General features: G+C 43.0%; 1 protein-coding gene across 3 annotated transcripts in view; it reads right to left on the bottom strand.

Annotated features, from left to right (window-relative positions):
* The window catches only part of CCDC170 (coiled-coil domain containing 170), a 124075-nt gene that overhangs the window by 72397 nt on the left and 33413 nt on the right, over positions 1 to 18265 (bottom strand). For all 3 annotated transcript variants that reach the window (XR_002090546.2, XM_014605499.3, XM_019488311.2), the window contains exons 6-7: positions 7384 to 7528; positions 3607 to 3792 (exon numbers count right to left, since the gene is read on the bottom strand). Coding sequence is in view for 2 of the 3 variants with exons in the window: in XM_014605499.3 (XP_014460985.1) it covers positions 3607 to 3792; positions 7384 to 7528 (331 nt within the window). In the remaining variant the exon portion in view is untranslated. The remainder of the gene's footprint in view (positions 1 to 3606; positions 3793 to 7383; positions 7529 to 18265) is intronic.

Raw genomic sequence — 18265 nt, 5'->3', positions numbered from 1 at the left:
TTTTAGCATCCAGTCTGACAAATCTGGCTACTGTCTGAGTTTCTCTCTCCAATAACAATGAATTTGGTATTCAAAATTACCCAGAGAAGGTTCAGCAAAATATTTATAGAAATCTGAAAGCAGGCTGGAATATCCAATTAGAGAATGTAGAATATTCATATTTCTGGAAAGACAGACAATTATCTGAGAAGAAAGCAGGAGTGAGAGTTTGTTTGCATCAAAGGCCAGAGCTGATGAAGCATATTTTTGTAGTTCACTGTTTGATATTTGTCATCCACTGAAACTGTTGTCTTGAGGCAGCTACTTCTCAAATAATCATTGCTTATTACAACACAAGATGCTAGACCATATTCATAAAAACTATCCCACAGTTTATTCTCAAGCATTAATCCGGCATCCTCTTCCAACCGCTTCTGAATTGAGCCAACTCAAAAAAACAGAAGTTGTATTCTCTGTGATTAATTTTAGAATACAGTAATTTTTCATTACCTAGCTATTATGAGGGAATTAAAGTCTTCCTATATTTTATTTTCCCCATGGCAATGTCACATGTCTATACATGTGCTCCAGCGTGGGAGGGGAGAGGCATTTTAATCAGAGCAGCTTTCAGGAGCCGCTCTAATTACAACACCCGCAACGTCTCGTATTCAGTGTCCCAAGCTTCAAAATGGCAATGGGGGCGCTTTAACTAAAGCTTGAATGAGCTTTAGCTAAAGGGCCTCCAAAACCATTTTGAAATACAGGGACACTGCATACACATGACGGCAACGCTGCTGGAGCGTTCTAATTAGAACACGCCAGCAGACTTGACTAATCCTGCACATGTACAGGTACCTTGAACGGTCCTTTAAAAGGAAACAAGTCCAGTTTACCTGCAACTACTTAGCTGTCTCCTAAGGGAGCCTAAGAGAAGGCACCTTCCTGTTATAAAGACCAACAGCAGTTAGAGAAAAGGGAAGCAGTAAGAGAACAAGAGTTATCTAGTGAGAGCTGCGTGAGGTCCAAGAGAGCAGGCCTGGACAGCTGTGAAGGAAAAAAGTTAGCATAGAGAAGCTAGCCCAGAGAAAGTGTGGAATAAAGTTGCTGGGAGAGTGCTGTGAATGAGAACTTTGTCTTGTTTTATTGCATTGTTGAATGGTTGGGAGAGAACTGACAAAAAACAAACAAACCAGGAGAGCCCTGCTGAACAAATTCCTGTTCTGAAAGAAGGCTAATGGAAGCCCACTAGTAAATTAAAAGAAGCAGCTCAGAGTAGGCCAGACTCAGAACAAAAGGGTTAATCATGGAGGGACACTCACGGGACAAGAACTTAGCAGGTGTGGAAGTCTCAGGTGAAAAGGGCTGGGGAGCCCTTTCTCAGAAGCTCTGGCGTGATGGTTATGGACAAAAGCATCAAGTGCAAAGGATTGCCAGAGAGCTGGAGACTACAGAGAGGAATAGGAGCACAGACCTAAGGCAGTGCTTGGTAGACTATGGAAAGTTGCTAAAGAGGGGCACACTGTTATGCATATTATCTGTTTGTAAGAAGTCAGAAAACAGTGCATTTACTACTTCTAACAATAAGCTATCTGCTTATTTTCTTTGATGGTAGGGATTTCCCCTCTATCCCGTGCTGAGTACACACAGTGCAGTATATGCATTTGTGCTCCTGCAGTCTAATATATGATAAAATCAAACATACTTTAGAAAACTGGATATGCTCCTGAGATAACCTTGAAACCAACAGAGCAAGGAGGCCACAGCCACAGGCAACATTATACATTTTCCTCATCAAAAGTAGTTCAAAAGCCAGTTTTGCACTGCATGGATACAAAATGATTTAATACAGTGAGGATGCAACCTCTTCTCCACTTTCCACATATTCCTCTAATACCTGCATTTTTTAAGTGGAACTGAAGGAACGCTGCAAGACAACCACCAGATAAGCCAAACAAAAGATTTATCAGCATGAAAAGGCAAGAAGAATTGCCATTACAGGATCCCCTTGTATCTTAGCTATTCAATCTAGTCTAAAAACTTTTCTGTAGAATAAATTAAATAAATAAATAATGTGTTTGACATCTGCATGATAAATCACAGGCAGATACTTTCATACAACTAGCTCAGTTTAGGAAGTATTCTGGCAGCCAATGCACACTTGCAAAACAGCTCAAATAGGGCCATAATCTCAGTTTAAAATGACTCCACGTTGAACCTTAGCCTAGAAAATATATTACATCCTTCTCATATCCTCTCCTACATTTTATTTGAGTGATGGGAACAGAAGGGAGCATCAAGAATAAAGCTATTTAATTTTTCACTGCAAGCTTTTTTACTTTTATCCAAGCTTGGGATAAAACATGTTAAATGATTGACTAGCAGTCTTTTCAGCAAAAACTTGTATAGTTACTGAGTAAACACATCACATAATTCTTACCATCTTTCTCCTCTACATAATAAAAATGTTGCTGTCCAGAGTGTATTTATCAGCTGTTTTTCCATCTCCAGGGTACCGTGTGTACAACTAGATGACACACTTTCTTTTCCAAGAATTTCTGCTTTTATGGGTTACAACTGGAAACATTTATGGGTGCATCAGTGGTTTTTTGTTCATAAAAATAATGATAATGCAGTTTTTCATATTTTGTATTTTAATACCCCTAAAAGGTCATTTTACCAAGTTCTCTTAAAAAAGCCTTGCTAACTATTAGCCCTCTAAACTACCCAACTTTCTGAAAAATCTGCTAAGTGAATTTGGTATATTCAAGATTTATTACAGCTTCACTCAGATTTCTCAGCTAAACATCACCTCTTTTGCTACACACATTTTCCCTATCGATTTTCTTCTGCGGAATGAAGGACAGCAAGATAATGTTTTTTGATGGAGGCCATGCTGCTAGCTATAATTTTTTTGTATGAGTCAAATCAATGTTTCTGATTAGGAAAATGAATTGATTATGTAATGACAATAACCAGGTGTTTCACAGCTAAGACACATTATTTTCCTTTTTAATGGAACCAAGAAAACAGTACGAGTTAAAATTACAGCAATTTTTACAGTTTTAAAAATTACAGTAATTTTAAAAATAAGCAGAGTTGTAAGATTAAAGAAAAATACCTGTAAAAGTCTGAAGGTTTATTTCTAGAAATGAAATAAGAATTTCTAAGTAGGAAACTCTTCTCATGTACCATACTTGTCTTAGAAATACCAAATTGATCTGTACTTTCACACACTGCCTTACACATCACTTGCCCAATTACAAGTTTGAGGTATTAATACAGGTGCGTAGAATTGTTGAACAAGAACAAAAACTCTGGTGAACAGGAAGGCATCAAGGTTAGAGCAGGGTTCTCAAGCACAAGTCATTCCTTTAACCTCCCACTACTATTGAGATTTCAAAAACTTGAGGCTGGGAAATATTTACACTTTTTTTAATAAAGCAAATCTTCCAACTTCATAGGTCCAAACATATTTCCAAAGCACATACTGCTAAGGATATGTATTGAAATCTTACAACCATTTTCTTATTCTGTTTCAAAGCATGCTCTTCTATCACAAAATACATTTTTCATTTCCAGAAAATATCAGTAGATCACACAGACATGCACAATACAAAAACAGTGTACCTTGTTAAGCTTATCCATGTCTTGGGAGTAGGCTGCTGCCTTTTTCTGCTCTTTGCTCACTTCTGAAACAAGCCTCATGATGGTTTCCCTGCTAGCTTTTGACTCCATCTCATGAACACTGATAGCTTCTTTGAGAGTAGAAATCTGCCCTTTTAACATTTTATTTTCTTTATGCGTTTCAGTGAGCTGGAGAGAGAAAAGTTAAATAAGTATTAATAAACTTCTTATACCACTTCCTATTAAAAACTGTCTATACTCATTTCAACTTGTTTCCTGTTAATCATCATCATAAAATAGCCATCGTATTATCTTTTAGGGTGAGAACTAAGATTGTGTTCCATTATTTATTTCTAGCAGTTCCTCCCAAGGGAAGAAGAACCTGGACACACTATACCATAAGCAAATTATATCTTACTAGTCAATTGCCCATCAAGAATGATTCGGGGAGGGGAAGACGGGTGGAGACAGAGCACCACCACCCACCACCCCACACTGCCACCACTCTGCCTCCAGCCCCATGTACCCCTGACACCAGTCTGGCTCCCAACCTCACCACCTCCCAGGCACAGGGGAGGGGGGGAAGCTTGCATACAGCAGCCACAGCCATCACCCCGCGCTGCCGCCACTGAGCATCCAGCCATGCACAACTCCCTCCCCTGCCTCCTCTTCCTCCTACCCGGCTGTTCTCAGGGCCCAGCGGTGGTGGTGGGGCATTGCCACTGTGCCCCCCCTCGCCTTCCCACTTCTCTCCCCCCCTTCCCTGACAACTCCCGCTCCCTGCCGGCTTTTGTCGGGGCCTGGCAGCAGTGTCAATGGTAGCAAGGCTGCAGTGGGGGGGCAAGGCCAGTGCTGCACCGCCAGGACCCCATGCTGCTGCCTCCAAGGCTCCGTCATGGCAGCACTCCACCATCCCAGTCCATCCCTACCATTGCCCATCATGACTGGGTGGGGGGGATGGAGCACCGCCACCCAACACCCCGTGGTGCCACCTCTCTGCCTCCACCCCCATACACCCCCCCTACCACCCACTTCTGGTCTCATGTGCCAGAGCAGGGGGGAGAGGCTAGCATTGCACCACTAGCACTCTGCGCTGCCGCTGCCTCCATGGAGCAGGGCTGGGAGTGCGAGGGTGAGGCCAGCAGTGCCTCCTCACCCCCCCACTCTGTCCCCTCCATCCCCACCATCCTGGCAGTGCTCTGTTGTCCCAGTTCATCCCCGCCATCCCCCTCTGCCTTCAAGGAGCAGGGCGGGGGGGGAAGCACCACTGGCCTCACCCCCTCCCCCACTGTCATGGCAGCATTCCGCCATGTGCGTCTGTCTGTGCAGAGCACTCAGATTGGTTGTTTCAGTCAGCATTGTGATTGGCTGCCAAGACAACCAATCAGAATGTGAATAAAGCGTTACAGGCAGACAGACAGACTAAGACTTTTATTATATTAGATAGATTATAGCAAACCTTAATGTGGGTTAGTCTATTAAACACACACACACACACGCTCGCGTGCGCGCACACAGTAATATATCAAGCATCTGGGCTGTTATATCAAGGGCTGTTATCATTTCTTCTTGTCCACACTGTTGGTAAGGCAGGGCAAAAAATGAAGAGATCATATGACTATCTGTAGGTGGGAAACAGGGGGGGTTTCTGTAAGATTTATGGCTGTCATGCCTTTGGAATGGGAAACTAGCATAGGATATGCTTGAAATATTATGTTTGAAATGTTCTCAGACATAAGTTTTTAAATTTGCCAATGCTGCTTTCTTGAGCATAAGAAATAGTAGGAACATCTGATAGACAAATAAGTTACTGGGTTGCTGTTCTAAACAACGTAGTAATCTGGGAGAGCTAGTAGCCCAAGGAACATTCAAGATATATCACTGCCAGGGCACCAGGATAGGGAAGGGTAAAGAATAGCCCATGATACTTCAATAATATGGGCAGGGAAAACATGTTCCTTTCATTCTACTGATAGACTGTTTCTTAGTTTAAGCAACTCCTATTCTATCTTTAATTCAAATCTTTATGGAGTAAAGTGAGAGACCCTACTAAGACAAAAAAGGTAGATATACTGTGCACTATACTTGGTAAAACTTCAAATGTAATATTTTGTCATGAGAACAGGATTAAAAAAAAAACAATTTCATAAGCTAGTATGAAAGAAATGGTTCATTTATAGTTACTGCTCATCTGTCTTAGTGACAGGTGGCTTATTAGTGACAGGGACTATTTTTTCCTCTATGAGAAAACACTGCAATTTGGGTGCACTTTGATTAAGATGACATACTGTAAGAAACTTTTGTTATATACAGATAAAGGTTAAATTTAAGTATTTTTCTTTTCAATGGTAAAGTCCAGATTTCCTAAAATATTTGTTATAAATGTAAATAAGGCAGTATTTCACAAAGTGACTTGAGAGCAGAAATTGGGATAGTATAGTCAGAGGCAACCCGAGCAGGGTGTGGGGCCTGGGGCAAATCAGCCCATGCGAGGCCCCACCCCCGCTCCAATCCCAGACCTGAAGAAGCTCAGCGGTGTCGGGGAGGGCGGCTGTTGGCAAGCAGCTGGATACGGAGCCACCACTCCACCCAGCTCTGCACCACTGCTGCCCCACCTGGCTCCACAGAGCCCTCCAAAGCACAGGACCCAGGGCAGTAGCCCGGATTCGCCCCCCATAGGGACAGCCCTGAGTATAATGGAACTAACCAAAGAAAGCAAAACGTGCATAATTAAAATAAGTTGGCTTTTCACACCAAATAGCAGGCCTAAAAAGCAATTGGTTTCATTTTCTTGAATGAGAATTCCACTGCCAAAAGTCTGAAAAAATCTAAAGAAACATATCAGTTTCATGAAGCATTTTAAGAGAATGCTATATGATGAATGGTTAAGGTTCAGTTATGAATGGCAATAAATGTATTTTACTACAGAGTCAGAGTTAGGGTTGCTTTTCAGTGGCACCATTGAAAACGTCCTTGTTTAACGGGGTATGTGCATGCACTGAGCATTAGAAACAGTGCTAGAATTTTCTGTCACATTGGATAGATCTATATCATGGCAACAGTATGCCCATTCTTACTTCTCAGGAAATAAGAAGCATGTCACCCTGGAAATTAGCCTATTACAACACCCTGAGGGGCGACCCCAGTATTGCACTGAAGATGAGGCTTGTCTGTATGCTCAAAAGCAACATAGAGCTAAGTTCATCTTCTCCCCTCCCCCATGCCAGAGTGTCATTACTGGCTCATTTGGGGATTTTTTGTGGGAGCATCTAAGCAGAATTTATTTGCCTGGCAGCAAGACTTAGCAACCTGTTACCCTTGTGACTTCAATAGTTTATAATGTTTTAGACAAGCAGTCAATTACATGCCTTGCATGCTAAAATTTGAACCTAGCAACAATAATGATAGTTGTAAGTTAATGTAATACAGAAGGCTTCATTGAGTTCAATGAGAGCTGAGGGTTTTCAGCATCTGTAGAAAATTAGGCCATTGTTGGTAAAAACTGTTTTAAACGGTTTCCAACTTCAAAGTTTTGTTAAAGTTACTTAAAGTTCTTGAAGTTCTGTTGTATTTCTTCCTATTACTATCAAAGAATACAGTGCTATTAAACTATCCTACAAATGGATTTGTATATTTTGAAACAAATAATTCAAAAGGCAACAAAAACTGTCCAGTAGAGCAATGCAATACAATTAAATATTTAAGTAAGTCTCTACAATAAAAAATATAATTGCATGTAAAAATATAACTGCACATAAACCAATAACTGCACATGAATACCTTGGAAATCAAAAGGTCCTGTGGTTCTTTTTTTCCTCTGATGTCTATGTCCAAAACCCCAGAAAGATGTGCTAAGAATTCACCATTCTTCCTGCTGATCTCAGAAATTTGATTCTTGCTTTCTTCACACTCATCCATATTTTTGCTGAAACAAATACACATCAGGATGAACACACTTAGAAGCAATATTTTCTGTAGCAAAAGGTAATATCAACCTAAGCTTATTGCAGGTTTCTATGTATTCTACACAACCTTCATCAATTAAATTGTGATTTAATACATATGCTATTTTTGTATTATACTTTCAATCTTTGATCTTGACTGGCATTTCAACAAAGTCCTCAACAAACACAACCCCATCTCAGCACCAGACTTGATAGAACATGTTAACCAGACAGCCAAACACTTACATCATTCCAGTAGGAAAAATCAAAAGTACAAGCTGCAAAAAGAAGCTGAAAATAACAAAGCTGTGGAAGACAATCTAATTGTCGTACAAATGTTAAAAGCACTTGAGATCAGCTTCCTAATGAAACTGACAGAGCCATTGGCAGAAAAATGTTAGGGAGACCACTGACTGCAGGATCTGCAGAGCAGAACCCATTGTAAAAAACGCCATATGCAATGTGTTACTAAACTGGGTGAAAAGGATAGAGTGGATGAAGGGTTTAGGAAAGACTAGGCTGAATTAGGCCTAAGAGAGACTGTGTAAACCAGATATTCATACTGTTGACTATCACTAAAAAGATGCATAGAAGGGCAGGCTGTCAGGACCCAGTCCCAAACCCCTGCCCCCAGGGAATGAGCACCAGCTCAGCCCTCCACTAAGCCACAGCTTATGGAAGAAGGCAGAACAACAAGGAAAGAGGCCCCACCAGAGAAAGGTCTCCCCATCACTGACCCCTGATTGGCCTGGGGCTCCTATCCCCTGATTGGGTCTTCCCATCTATACAAGGCTTCCTGATTCCTGGGAAAGCTGTCTTGATCAGCATTTCTCAACCTGTGGGTTGTGATCCGAAAGTGGGTCACAAGAATATATGAAAGGGTCGCGAACAAACTTAAAAAAATGGATTCTCCTTTAAAAGAGAAAAACATGGCAAACCATGGCTTTTCCCTTGCAGGCTGGCAGAGTTCCAGCCTGCAAGGGGCTGCTTGCTCCCCTACCCCCTCACACAACCACCCCTGGCCCCACACATGGTGGGGGCTGGGGCCTGGGAGCAAGGGGCAACGGGTCAGGAGTGAGGGACACTGAGTCAGGACTAGGAATTGATGTTTACAAATGGGTCCTGGTACACAAAAGGTTAAGAATCCCCGGTTTAGATAACAAGGATCCTGCCGCCCTTGGATTGCCCTGTTTCCTTGCCTCTGTGCCCTGCTTCTAGACCTGACCACCTAAGGACAGAAATTACACATAAACTGGTATAAGTAATCAGAAACGGCTTCAAATCTGTAACACAACAAAAGTTCAGTGCACATAAACCACTTTCAAAATGGCCAAACCCCGTTAAAGATAAACTTGGATGGATGTAGCATCAGACTTAACTGATTTAGGTTAAATTGATTTACTGAACTTCTGTCCCAGATCTCCTCCAGATTCAAGTTAACTCAAAGTCCCTGCCAGCACCCCAGGATACTTTGCACCTCCCCCACAAACCCCTCCCCCCCAAACAAAGTGGGCAGGTTAGCCTTGGCCCAAGCTGTCTGCTACAGCCTCACATACAGACATGCTCTAGTACCCCCCGGCTTCTGGTCTGGGTCACTGCAGGCACGTGGCTTCATTTCCAAAATCAAAAGTAAATGTCTGTTCACTTACTTATCGGTTCAAATTATGCAGTTTAGACTAACCTGCAAAGACTGAACTGATTAATTCTTGGTCTTTTTAACCGTTTATACTTAGCCCCATTTCTGACTCTGCTTGGACTTTGACCACTGCCTCTGTGTGACATCTTGGATGGTTGGAACCTGGCTCTCACAGGTGTCTGACCCAGCCTGTTCCCTGATCTTGTTCTGCCTAGTATTTAGGTCCCAATTTGGTCTCTGACCCTCTGGCTTTGACCTCAGCAACCCTCAGACCTTGGGCTAACAGCTTGAGCAACTTGCCAGTCAGACTACCTACACCTTGATGCATGACACAGGCTCATCTGTCACCATCAATTTCACTGAGGTTTTATAGGGCATTTGACTACTTGACTACATTATGGAACATCCTTCAGTTCCATGGAATTGCAGCTGAAGTCATCAAGGTACAGAGGCACAAAATATTCTTTAAGGAGAAATGACCAAACAACAGTGGTTCAGCTGAACACTTACTTGAACAAGTGCTGCATTCTTTCTCTATTGTTGCCTGACATTAACATAGAATAGATAATAAAGATGTGTACAGGCAATACATACAGTAGCATAGCATGGACAGAGAGCAAATGGATCAAGGTTTGCTGATGGCATTGTGCCACTGAGTGACACCACAGAGAAGGTACGAAGACAGACAACCTAGCAAACAAGCAGTCAAAGTGGAGCTCAGAGGGCATGTCTGCATTGCTATGACAATGTGTCTAATCCTAACCATTTCTGAGCACATCTACCCCTTGCTCCTATATATATGCTCCAGACACAGGAATACACCTATGAAGACACTCTAAGATTTCATAGATTTCATAGACATTAGGGTTGGAAGGGACCTCAGAAGATCATCGAGTCCAGCCCCCTGCCCAAAGGGCAGGAAGTCAGCTGGGGTCATAGGATCCCAGCAAGATAAGCATCCAGTTTGCTTCTGAAGGTGTTCAATGTAGGCGCTTGAACCACCTCAGGCGGCAGGCTGTTCCAGACCTTGGGGGCTCGGACAGTAAAGAAATTCTTCCTTATGTCCAGCCTGAAATGGTCTTGTAATAGTTTATGACCATTCGACCTAGTCGTCATCCCTTGGGGCGCTCTGGTGAACAAACGTTCACCCAGATCCTGGTGGTCACCCCTGATAAACTTGTAGGTGGCCATCAGATCACCCCTGAGCCTGCGCTTTTCCAGGCTAAAGAGCCCCAGGGCTCTCAGCCTGTCATCGTAGGGTCTGCTTCCCTGACCTCTGATCATGCGCGTGGCTCTTCTCTGGACTCTCTCAAGCTTCTCCACATCCTTTTGGAATTGTGGAGCCCAAAACTGGACGCAGGACTCCAGCTGCGGCCTCACTAAGGCCGAGTACAAGGGGAGAATGACATCCCGGGATTTGCTTGAGAAGCATCTATGGATGCAAGCCAGCGTTTTGGTCGCTTTACTAGCCGCAGCATCGCACTCCAGGCTCATGTTCATCTTGTGGTCAATGATGACCCCCACACTGAAGATGTGCACCACACTTCAAGATGGACGTGGATAAGCTCAAGAGGGTACAAAGAAGAGCCACCCATATGGTCAAGGGCATGAAGGATAGGCCCTACAAGGAGAGACTCGGGGAATTGGGCCTGTTCAGTTTGAGTAAGAGAAGGCTGAGAGGTGACTTGAGCGCCCCCTAAAAGTACATCAGGGGTGAACACCAAGATTTAAGTGAGCAACTCTTCAGAAAGGCACCTCAAGGGAGGACAAGGACCAATGGACATAAGCTTATAGAGGGTAAATTCAGGCTAGATATAAGGAAGAACTTCTTCTCTGTAAGGATCACCAGAATCTGGAACACACTCCCAGCAGAGGTGGTGCAGTCACCATCCTTGGAGGTGTTCAAGAGGAGGTTGGATAAGCACCTTGTTGAGCTTTTCTGAGCCCAATAACTTCCTGCCCATGGCAGGGGACTAGACTTGATGATCTTACAGGTCTCATCCAGTTCTACAATTCTTTGATTCTATGACTCTATGCGCTTTTGTGGCCACTCAAGACCTCGACCTCTGTCATGTTTGAGAGTGGCCATTGGGGATGATCCTGGAGTCTCACTAGAGTACTTTTAGGTTTGGGGCATGCATGCAGAAGAGAGTGGGTAGGGCATGCTACGGAGCATCATGGATTACACATGCTACCCCCAAATTAACTATGCCAAAACAAACATCCTTGAAATCCAGACATCAAATAGCAAACTTGCAGTAGGAGGCAAGAACATCAAGGTCTCCAACCCTATGTAAATTGTACTATATTATTCAATGGAGACCTCAAGGAAGAAGTGACACTGAGCATAGGAACTGCATCTACAGAATTTACTGAAGTTAACAATGCATGGAAATCAAAGATTTACAGTATCAAAATTAAGCTGAAACTCTTTAACTCAAATTGTCAGGGGCCCTACTAGGCACCCCAGTCTGGGTGAATTGCTTACTTGACCACATCTGCCTGGGGCTCTGACTGGAAGCCCTAACCTCAGCATATGATCCAGCTGGCCACTGTAAGGACCTTCTGATTGGCTGCTGTGAAGTGTTCCATCTGTGGCAGCAGCTATAGGCCAGCTAATAATTCTGCCTGAAGGTCTGCTGCTCTGGTAAGCCTCTGATCCTGTGCTCCCTGGTTTTCTGGTTCCTGACCCTACTCAAGTATGTTCTTGGACTCTGGTGTTTTGGAAATCGTCCTTGTACCTGGTAACTCAGTATACAACCCTTGAACTTTGACTCGGTCTGTGATTTGGACTCTGTCTTTGGATTTCCCGCCTTGGAACTGGTAACTCAATCTCTTGAGAACCTTGACTTGGTCTATAACTTAGGTTCTGCTTCTGGAATCCCCCCTGGTATCAGCTAACTTGGATTATATTTCCTGCCCTAATCACTAGGCAAGACTGCCTACAACCTAGCTCTTGCACAAAAAAAAAAAAACAGCTGGAGATCTATCAAAACATTTAGACAGGAAATTAGATTCCTTTCAAAACAAGTGCCTACAAAAGATTCTGGGTACTGGATGGAAAAAAAACTTGAAAAAGAGAGAATCGTAGAAAAAAGTAGGGCTGGAAGGGGCATTCAGAGATCATCTAGTCCAACCTTCTGTCTGAGGCTGGATACCCCTATCAAAACTACCTTATACAATCCCTAATCTAAACTCTACATAAGAACTACCATCAACCCTGACAACACAGACATATCACCCTAACCTGCCACAGGTAAAGTAGGGGCACCACTTCTATGTCCTGCTTCTATGAAATCTTGTCAATATGTACTCAAGAGATCCTGGGTACAGGGCCATGCCCCCTTGTCTTCTTTCTCCTGAACCATGGAACAAGAGTATGCATTTCTGATATACAAGGCACACCACCACTTTTCTCCCAACCCTACCCTTGCAAACTAGAGTGTAACCCTCCAAGTTGACTTTCCAGTCATAAGAGCTGTTCCACCAGGTCTCAGTGATGCCAGTTAGATCATAGTTATTTTCACAAGCTGCAGCTTCCAGCTCATCTTGTTTATACCCAACCTATATCAGATGTATTTTGCATTTTGACCTCACTTCCTTTTTGCACCACTTGCTACAGTCCTGTAGCTCTCTGACCCATTCCCAGAGTTAAGTTGTTTCTTTGAGTCCTTTCCCCTCTGGACTGTGTGCTCTCTTGTTGGAGAGGTTTGATCACCATCCCCCATGGAACCTAATTTAAAGCCCTCCTTAGTAGGCTGGTCAGAAGATACCCAAAGATGCTCTACCTGTTCTTGTCAGATCCCATCTCTTGATAGCAGCCATCCTCCCAAGAACATCTGCCCATTGTTGAAGAAGCCAAAGCCTTCACCATCTCAGCCACATGTACACTTCCAGCTCACTGCCTGGATTCTTGCCTTCCATGGGAAGAATCAACCAGATCATAACTTGTGCTCCATGCTCCTTAATCCTCCTGCCAAGAGCCTCATAGTTCCCTCGGATCTGCTCAGTGTAATTCCTGGCAGTACTGTTGGTGCCTACATGGACAAGCAGGAAGGGGTAGTAATCCGAAGCGGCAGTCTGAATTCAAGCTCCAGGTAGGCAGCATGCCTCCCAGACCCTCAAATCTGGATGACAAATTGGTGCCCCTGTCTCCTGCAGAAGGGAGCCACCAGCCACCACCACTCTTCTCTTCCTTTTGGGTGCAGTGGTTCTGAAGCCCCTGTCCTTGAGGCCTTGCACTTGCTTGCTCTTTAAGCTGCTGCCTCCTCAGCCTCATGCCTGCAGATGTCCTCTCCTCTGCGTTTTCCTCAGCAGTTCCACCACAGTGCTAGAAAGCAGTTGTTGACTTCAGTCTGCTGCTCTTCTATGGACTCTCCTTCTTCAAGTAGTCACATGCTGCCACTTCTCATTGCCCTTTGGCCTCTCCAGGACCAGTCTCTCATAACGCTCGTCCAAATAATTTTCTTGATCCCTGATAGAATGCAATGTAAATACCCATGCTTCCAGTCTTTGAATCTTCTCCTCCAGTGCAGACCATCAGCCTGCTGATGAAGTATTCCTGACCCTCTGAGAGGAACATGAATGTGGCACAACCCAAGCAGGTCACAACAGCTGACCCAAACTCCATTAGTGCCTCCTTAGCTCCCTAGAGAACACCTATGCCGTAAGGAGAAAAAAAATAGAACAGGAATGGGGAAAAAAAGATACACCACAAGAACCTGCATACCAAACACCCACATCAAGACCTTTGCACACGCAGTCCCCTGCTCTCTGGCTCCCTTTTCAGGCAAACTCCCTAAGCAAACTCCCTCTCTGTTTGCTGCCCCTCATTCACTGTTAACACACAGTTCACTGGGGGCTGCTCTTTTATAAAGCTGCCTATCCTAGCTCCACCCTTCAGTTACCTAAATCAGACACATCCAAAGCAAGACCTGTCACTCAGGCACTCCAGAGGGGGGAAGAAAAGAAAAGGAAAGAGGGAGGTGGGGGAGGCAAGGAAGCAACACATACACAGGGGAAAAGGGGGGAAAAAGGCCAAACATATAGCAGGCACTAGACAAACACTCTAGTACCAATCAGCCACCCGAAGTCACAAGCACAGAGAAAAGCCTCTTCCAGACAGTCCCACACCTGAGCTGTTTATCCCAGAACAACTGCTTTCTGCTCAGCTTGCTCATCACCAACCAGAAGCCTGCACTAAAACAGGAGGAAGGACTTAAGTGGGGCACATATGCCACATGACGAGACATAAATATATGGGGATATTAAGTGGAAACCAACTGATGTGAGGAAAAGAGAACACCTAAGAGAAGCCTTAGGAAGAACATTTAGCAAGTAGGACAAGCAGCCAATATCAATACCATCAACCTTTCAACCCCATGTACCAGAAGAATGGTGCAGAGCAAGTCCACAGGATTGATTCTGCATGGTGTTGAGCCCTATGCACCCTGATCAGGCCCCACACACCTAATCTCATAAATACGGCCACACTATCCGCTTGCAGGGTTCCACAAAGGTCCAGAAGTTTGGCACCATGGGAGCAACAATTAATGCTGGCACTGTTCCCCTGCAGCCAAATTTTCAGAGATGTAAGGAGCCCTGAAGGTCAGATGACACAGCTCTGCAAGCTGGATCTGGTGTGCAGGCTGGGGGCAAAAATGCAAAGCAAATGGAGGCAGCAGGAAATAATAGAGGAACAGAAAAGACTAGCTTCTAGCATGCTAATGGTAACATGGGAAAGATGTAATGTAACAAAGCAATGCATCTATAATGGGCAACCACGCATAAGCCATTGCGACTTTCTGCAAGCTTTTTCATCCCCTCTAATTAACCGAAGAAGTAGGAGGCCCTGTTTAGCCTGTACGTTTTACTGCTGCCTTTGATAAAAGTAAAGCAGAGACAGAAGGGAGGGAAACTTCAGATACTACCCACCTCCCACAAACACCACCCACACACACGCACCCATGCACAGAAAATACTGAGAGAATCAGAAATTGCATTGTAACAAACAGCATTAATACCGTAACTGAAATCAATGTAACTGAAATCAAACATTTTCTCTATTTTGAAACATAGTGGGTGAAATCTTGGCCCCGTGTAACTTGATGTAAATATTTTAAAGGACATCCACACTAGTAAAAAAAACACAATTTTTGTATTTCTGATGGACAAACCACTAATCATCAATCCAAAGACCCTATTCCTTTGCCCACAGAGAATGTATTCCTTGTGGAAAAAGACAGAAGCCCACTATCCCTGTAGACATTTAAAGCTTGCTGAAAGAAAGCTCTTGGAAAGTGTACTACTAAGAATAACAGTCCTGCCTAGACAAAAAGATGGATTAGATCATCTAAAAAAATTCCATTCCTGTTTGCTACTCTTCTGATCTATAAGACATATTGGTGGGAACTCATTGACCAAAAGAAGCATATGGCCCTAAACAGTAAGTTGGCAAATTAAACCTTCAAGTCAAAATGAAAGTTGATCCCATAACTGAGAGAAATTGGTTTTACAACACTAAGACATTCAAGTTACAGTATTTTGATAGTCTTGCCTTTAATGGAACCATAAATTGTATGTGCTTATATTTGTTCTATAAAACTTATGATTTGTTCTTTCAAAAAAATAGACTATTTTACATAATTTACCTATGTGGTAAAAAAAATGGATAAACTTTAAGGCCATTGGGCTGGCTCTTAAAGAAACAAATTTTGCAGCAAGCAAATCTGGAGTACATATAATACAAGCACATTTATTGAACACTTTTATTAAAATCTTTTTCATTTTAATTCTCTAAATCACAGATAAATACAAAATGCAATAAAGGCTACTGATCATTAAAGTTCAGTAAAGATCATTAAAGTTCTCGCTGTAAAAATTATATGAGATAGGTCCCAAGCTTATTTCTGTCAGTGCTTGCTGCTTCAAATTCACATAGTTTATACATTTACTGAATTCCCTTGACTACCAGCTATACAAACTCAGGCCTGGCTCTGAGAAATCAAGCTAGTCTACACCATGTACTGACTGCCAGTAAGAAAGGTTCTTTAAGTCAGTGTATACCTTCACTGACACTTATGAACTTCCCTTGTCTTTAGAAGGGTAGCACAGGTGTAAGTAACTAGAAGCTATATTCTGAAATATTTTTGTTATGTACAGGAATTAATATAATCCAGTTCTCACAAGGTTGGCTAGTTCCATATGGCTAACAGAAACATATGGTAATAAAAACATGCTTGAAAAAATACAATGGCAGTAAATCTGCTGAGTGAAGTGGTGTCATTTTTAACAGGAGAGCTGTACTATAAAACTAACAGTACACTTCAGTATCTTGATTTCTGACAGATTCAGCATTTAGGTATGTGAGGCATGATCCATGCCTGCTGATCTCCTTATCTGTTTTCAATAGAGCCAGGGAACTCCTGGCTAAATCTGTTCCCTGTTGATGATTCAGGCTCACTAAGGGTTCCTAGACTAGCTGGTCTTAGTTGGGGCCATGGCCTTTTTTTACCTTTGAACCACAGCCTGCTGTTGTGACTGTCATTTGCAAGATTCTTCCTGTCAAGACAGGCAGTGGTGTCATTACATTCGAGCACATAACATTGCACATTACAGCTTCTCTCTCTTTTAGAAGATAGCTTTATGAAGACACTCAAATCCATTATTTCAAGTCTGATGTTTAATTCACTATCAATGATTCATAATATATCAATTAGCATAGCCTTCTCTCCTTGTTTGTCCTGGGATTTCAATCTTTGAGATTTCTGACAGTCAGCAACAATCAGACTTCACTGAGGTTGGTAACAAATGCATGCCTTGATATTAATTTTTATGACTAGCAAAATGATTTTATGAGTCACTGCAAATTCAGAAAGCAATTGAAGAACCATGCAAAATATTGATTTGAGAAAATAAAACATCTGGTATATACTTTCTATTAGAATTGGCTAGACAATGTTAAAAGATAGGTTAAATGTCTAGCTTGAGTGTCAGTCATGTTCTGCCATGAAATAAGATGACCAAAGTCCCCATAAAGAGTTCTGTAATGCACTGTAAGCAACAATTCTAACCCTGCACATTTTTAAGCTCCATAGATCCATTTATTCTAAGTTCTACTGTGGGTCCACATTACCAGTCTAAGACATGAACCATTATCAGTAAGAATACCAGAACTGATGGGTCAATGGCCAAAACCAGTATGGTAAGACATATTCTAAAGGGCAATGTCTTTAACAATCTAATATTATACATGACCACTACACACATTTAAAAAAAAATGATAGTGTAGTTATTTATATTCAAAGGAAAGTGGGGAAGAAAACTGTGAGAAAACTAACGTTATTGGGGCCTTTGACAGATATTGACAAAAAACTGAGAATTATGGGCTGGTGTCTGTGAACAACCCATAACACATTTTCCACAGAGGTGCCCTCTCCAGCCAGGGGATGATATGGGACTGGCTCCTTAGCTCCCCCCAACCCCAGAAGAGATTGTCAATGATTGGTAAGACTCACTAATAGGCTTGGTTCCATCAGTTGTTGCTGTCATAGAACAGTGGATTGAAGAAACCACTGCTGTCCTGGTGCTCTCCAGCCCCAGTTCCTGCCCTTTAAAGTTCCTAATGTGCAGGTAGCCTGAGACCAAGAAGCACCACTGGGGCTGCAGCAGCGTTGTCTGATCTTGGGTCACCTGACAGCTAGGAACTCTAAAGGGCTGGCAGCTAGCCTGATACTGGAGAACAGAGATTTGTAACAGACTTCTTGCCAGCTCTTTAAAGATCCCAACTTGCAGGCAGTCTGAGATCCAGTAGGACGGCCTTCAGTATGAGGACAGATGATTGGTGAGACTAGCTAAGGGGCAGCATGCTTGGTGTTCTGACAACTCATTGTTGGAAGGGCTATCAGGGAGCCAGGCACTCTCTCTCCCTCCTCCTTGGAGGGAGGAGTAGAGGGCCATGGGATACTGGGAGTCTTTTGGCCAGTACTGTAACTAGCCAAACATTATTGTTGTTTCAGCCAGCAACTTTTTGGGGGCAGATTTGCCATTTCTGCATTGGATACACCATTTTTAACCCAGGACA

The sequence above is a fragment of the Alligator mississippiensis genome, chromosome 1 (genome assembly GCF_030867095.1).
Source record: "Alligator mississippiensis isolate rAllMis1 chromosome 1, rAllMis1, whole genome shotgun sequence".
Lineage (NCBI taxonomy): Eukaryota > Metazoa > Chordata > Crocodylia > Alligatoridae > Alligator > Alligator mississippiensis.
The sequence above is the reverse complement of the archived record's forward strand: the minus strand, read 5'-3'. Positions and strand labels throughout refer to the sequence as shown.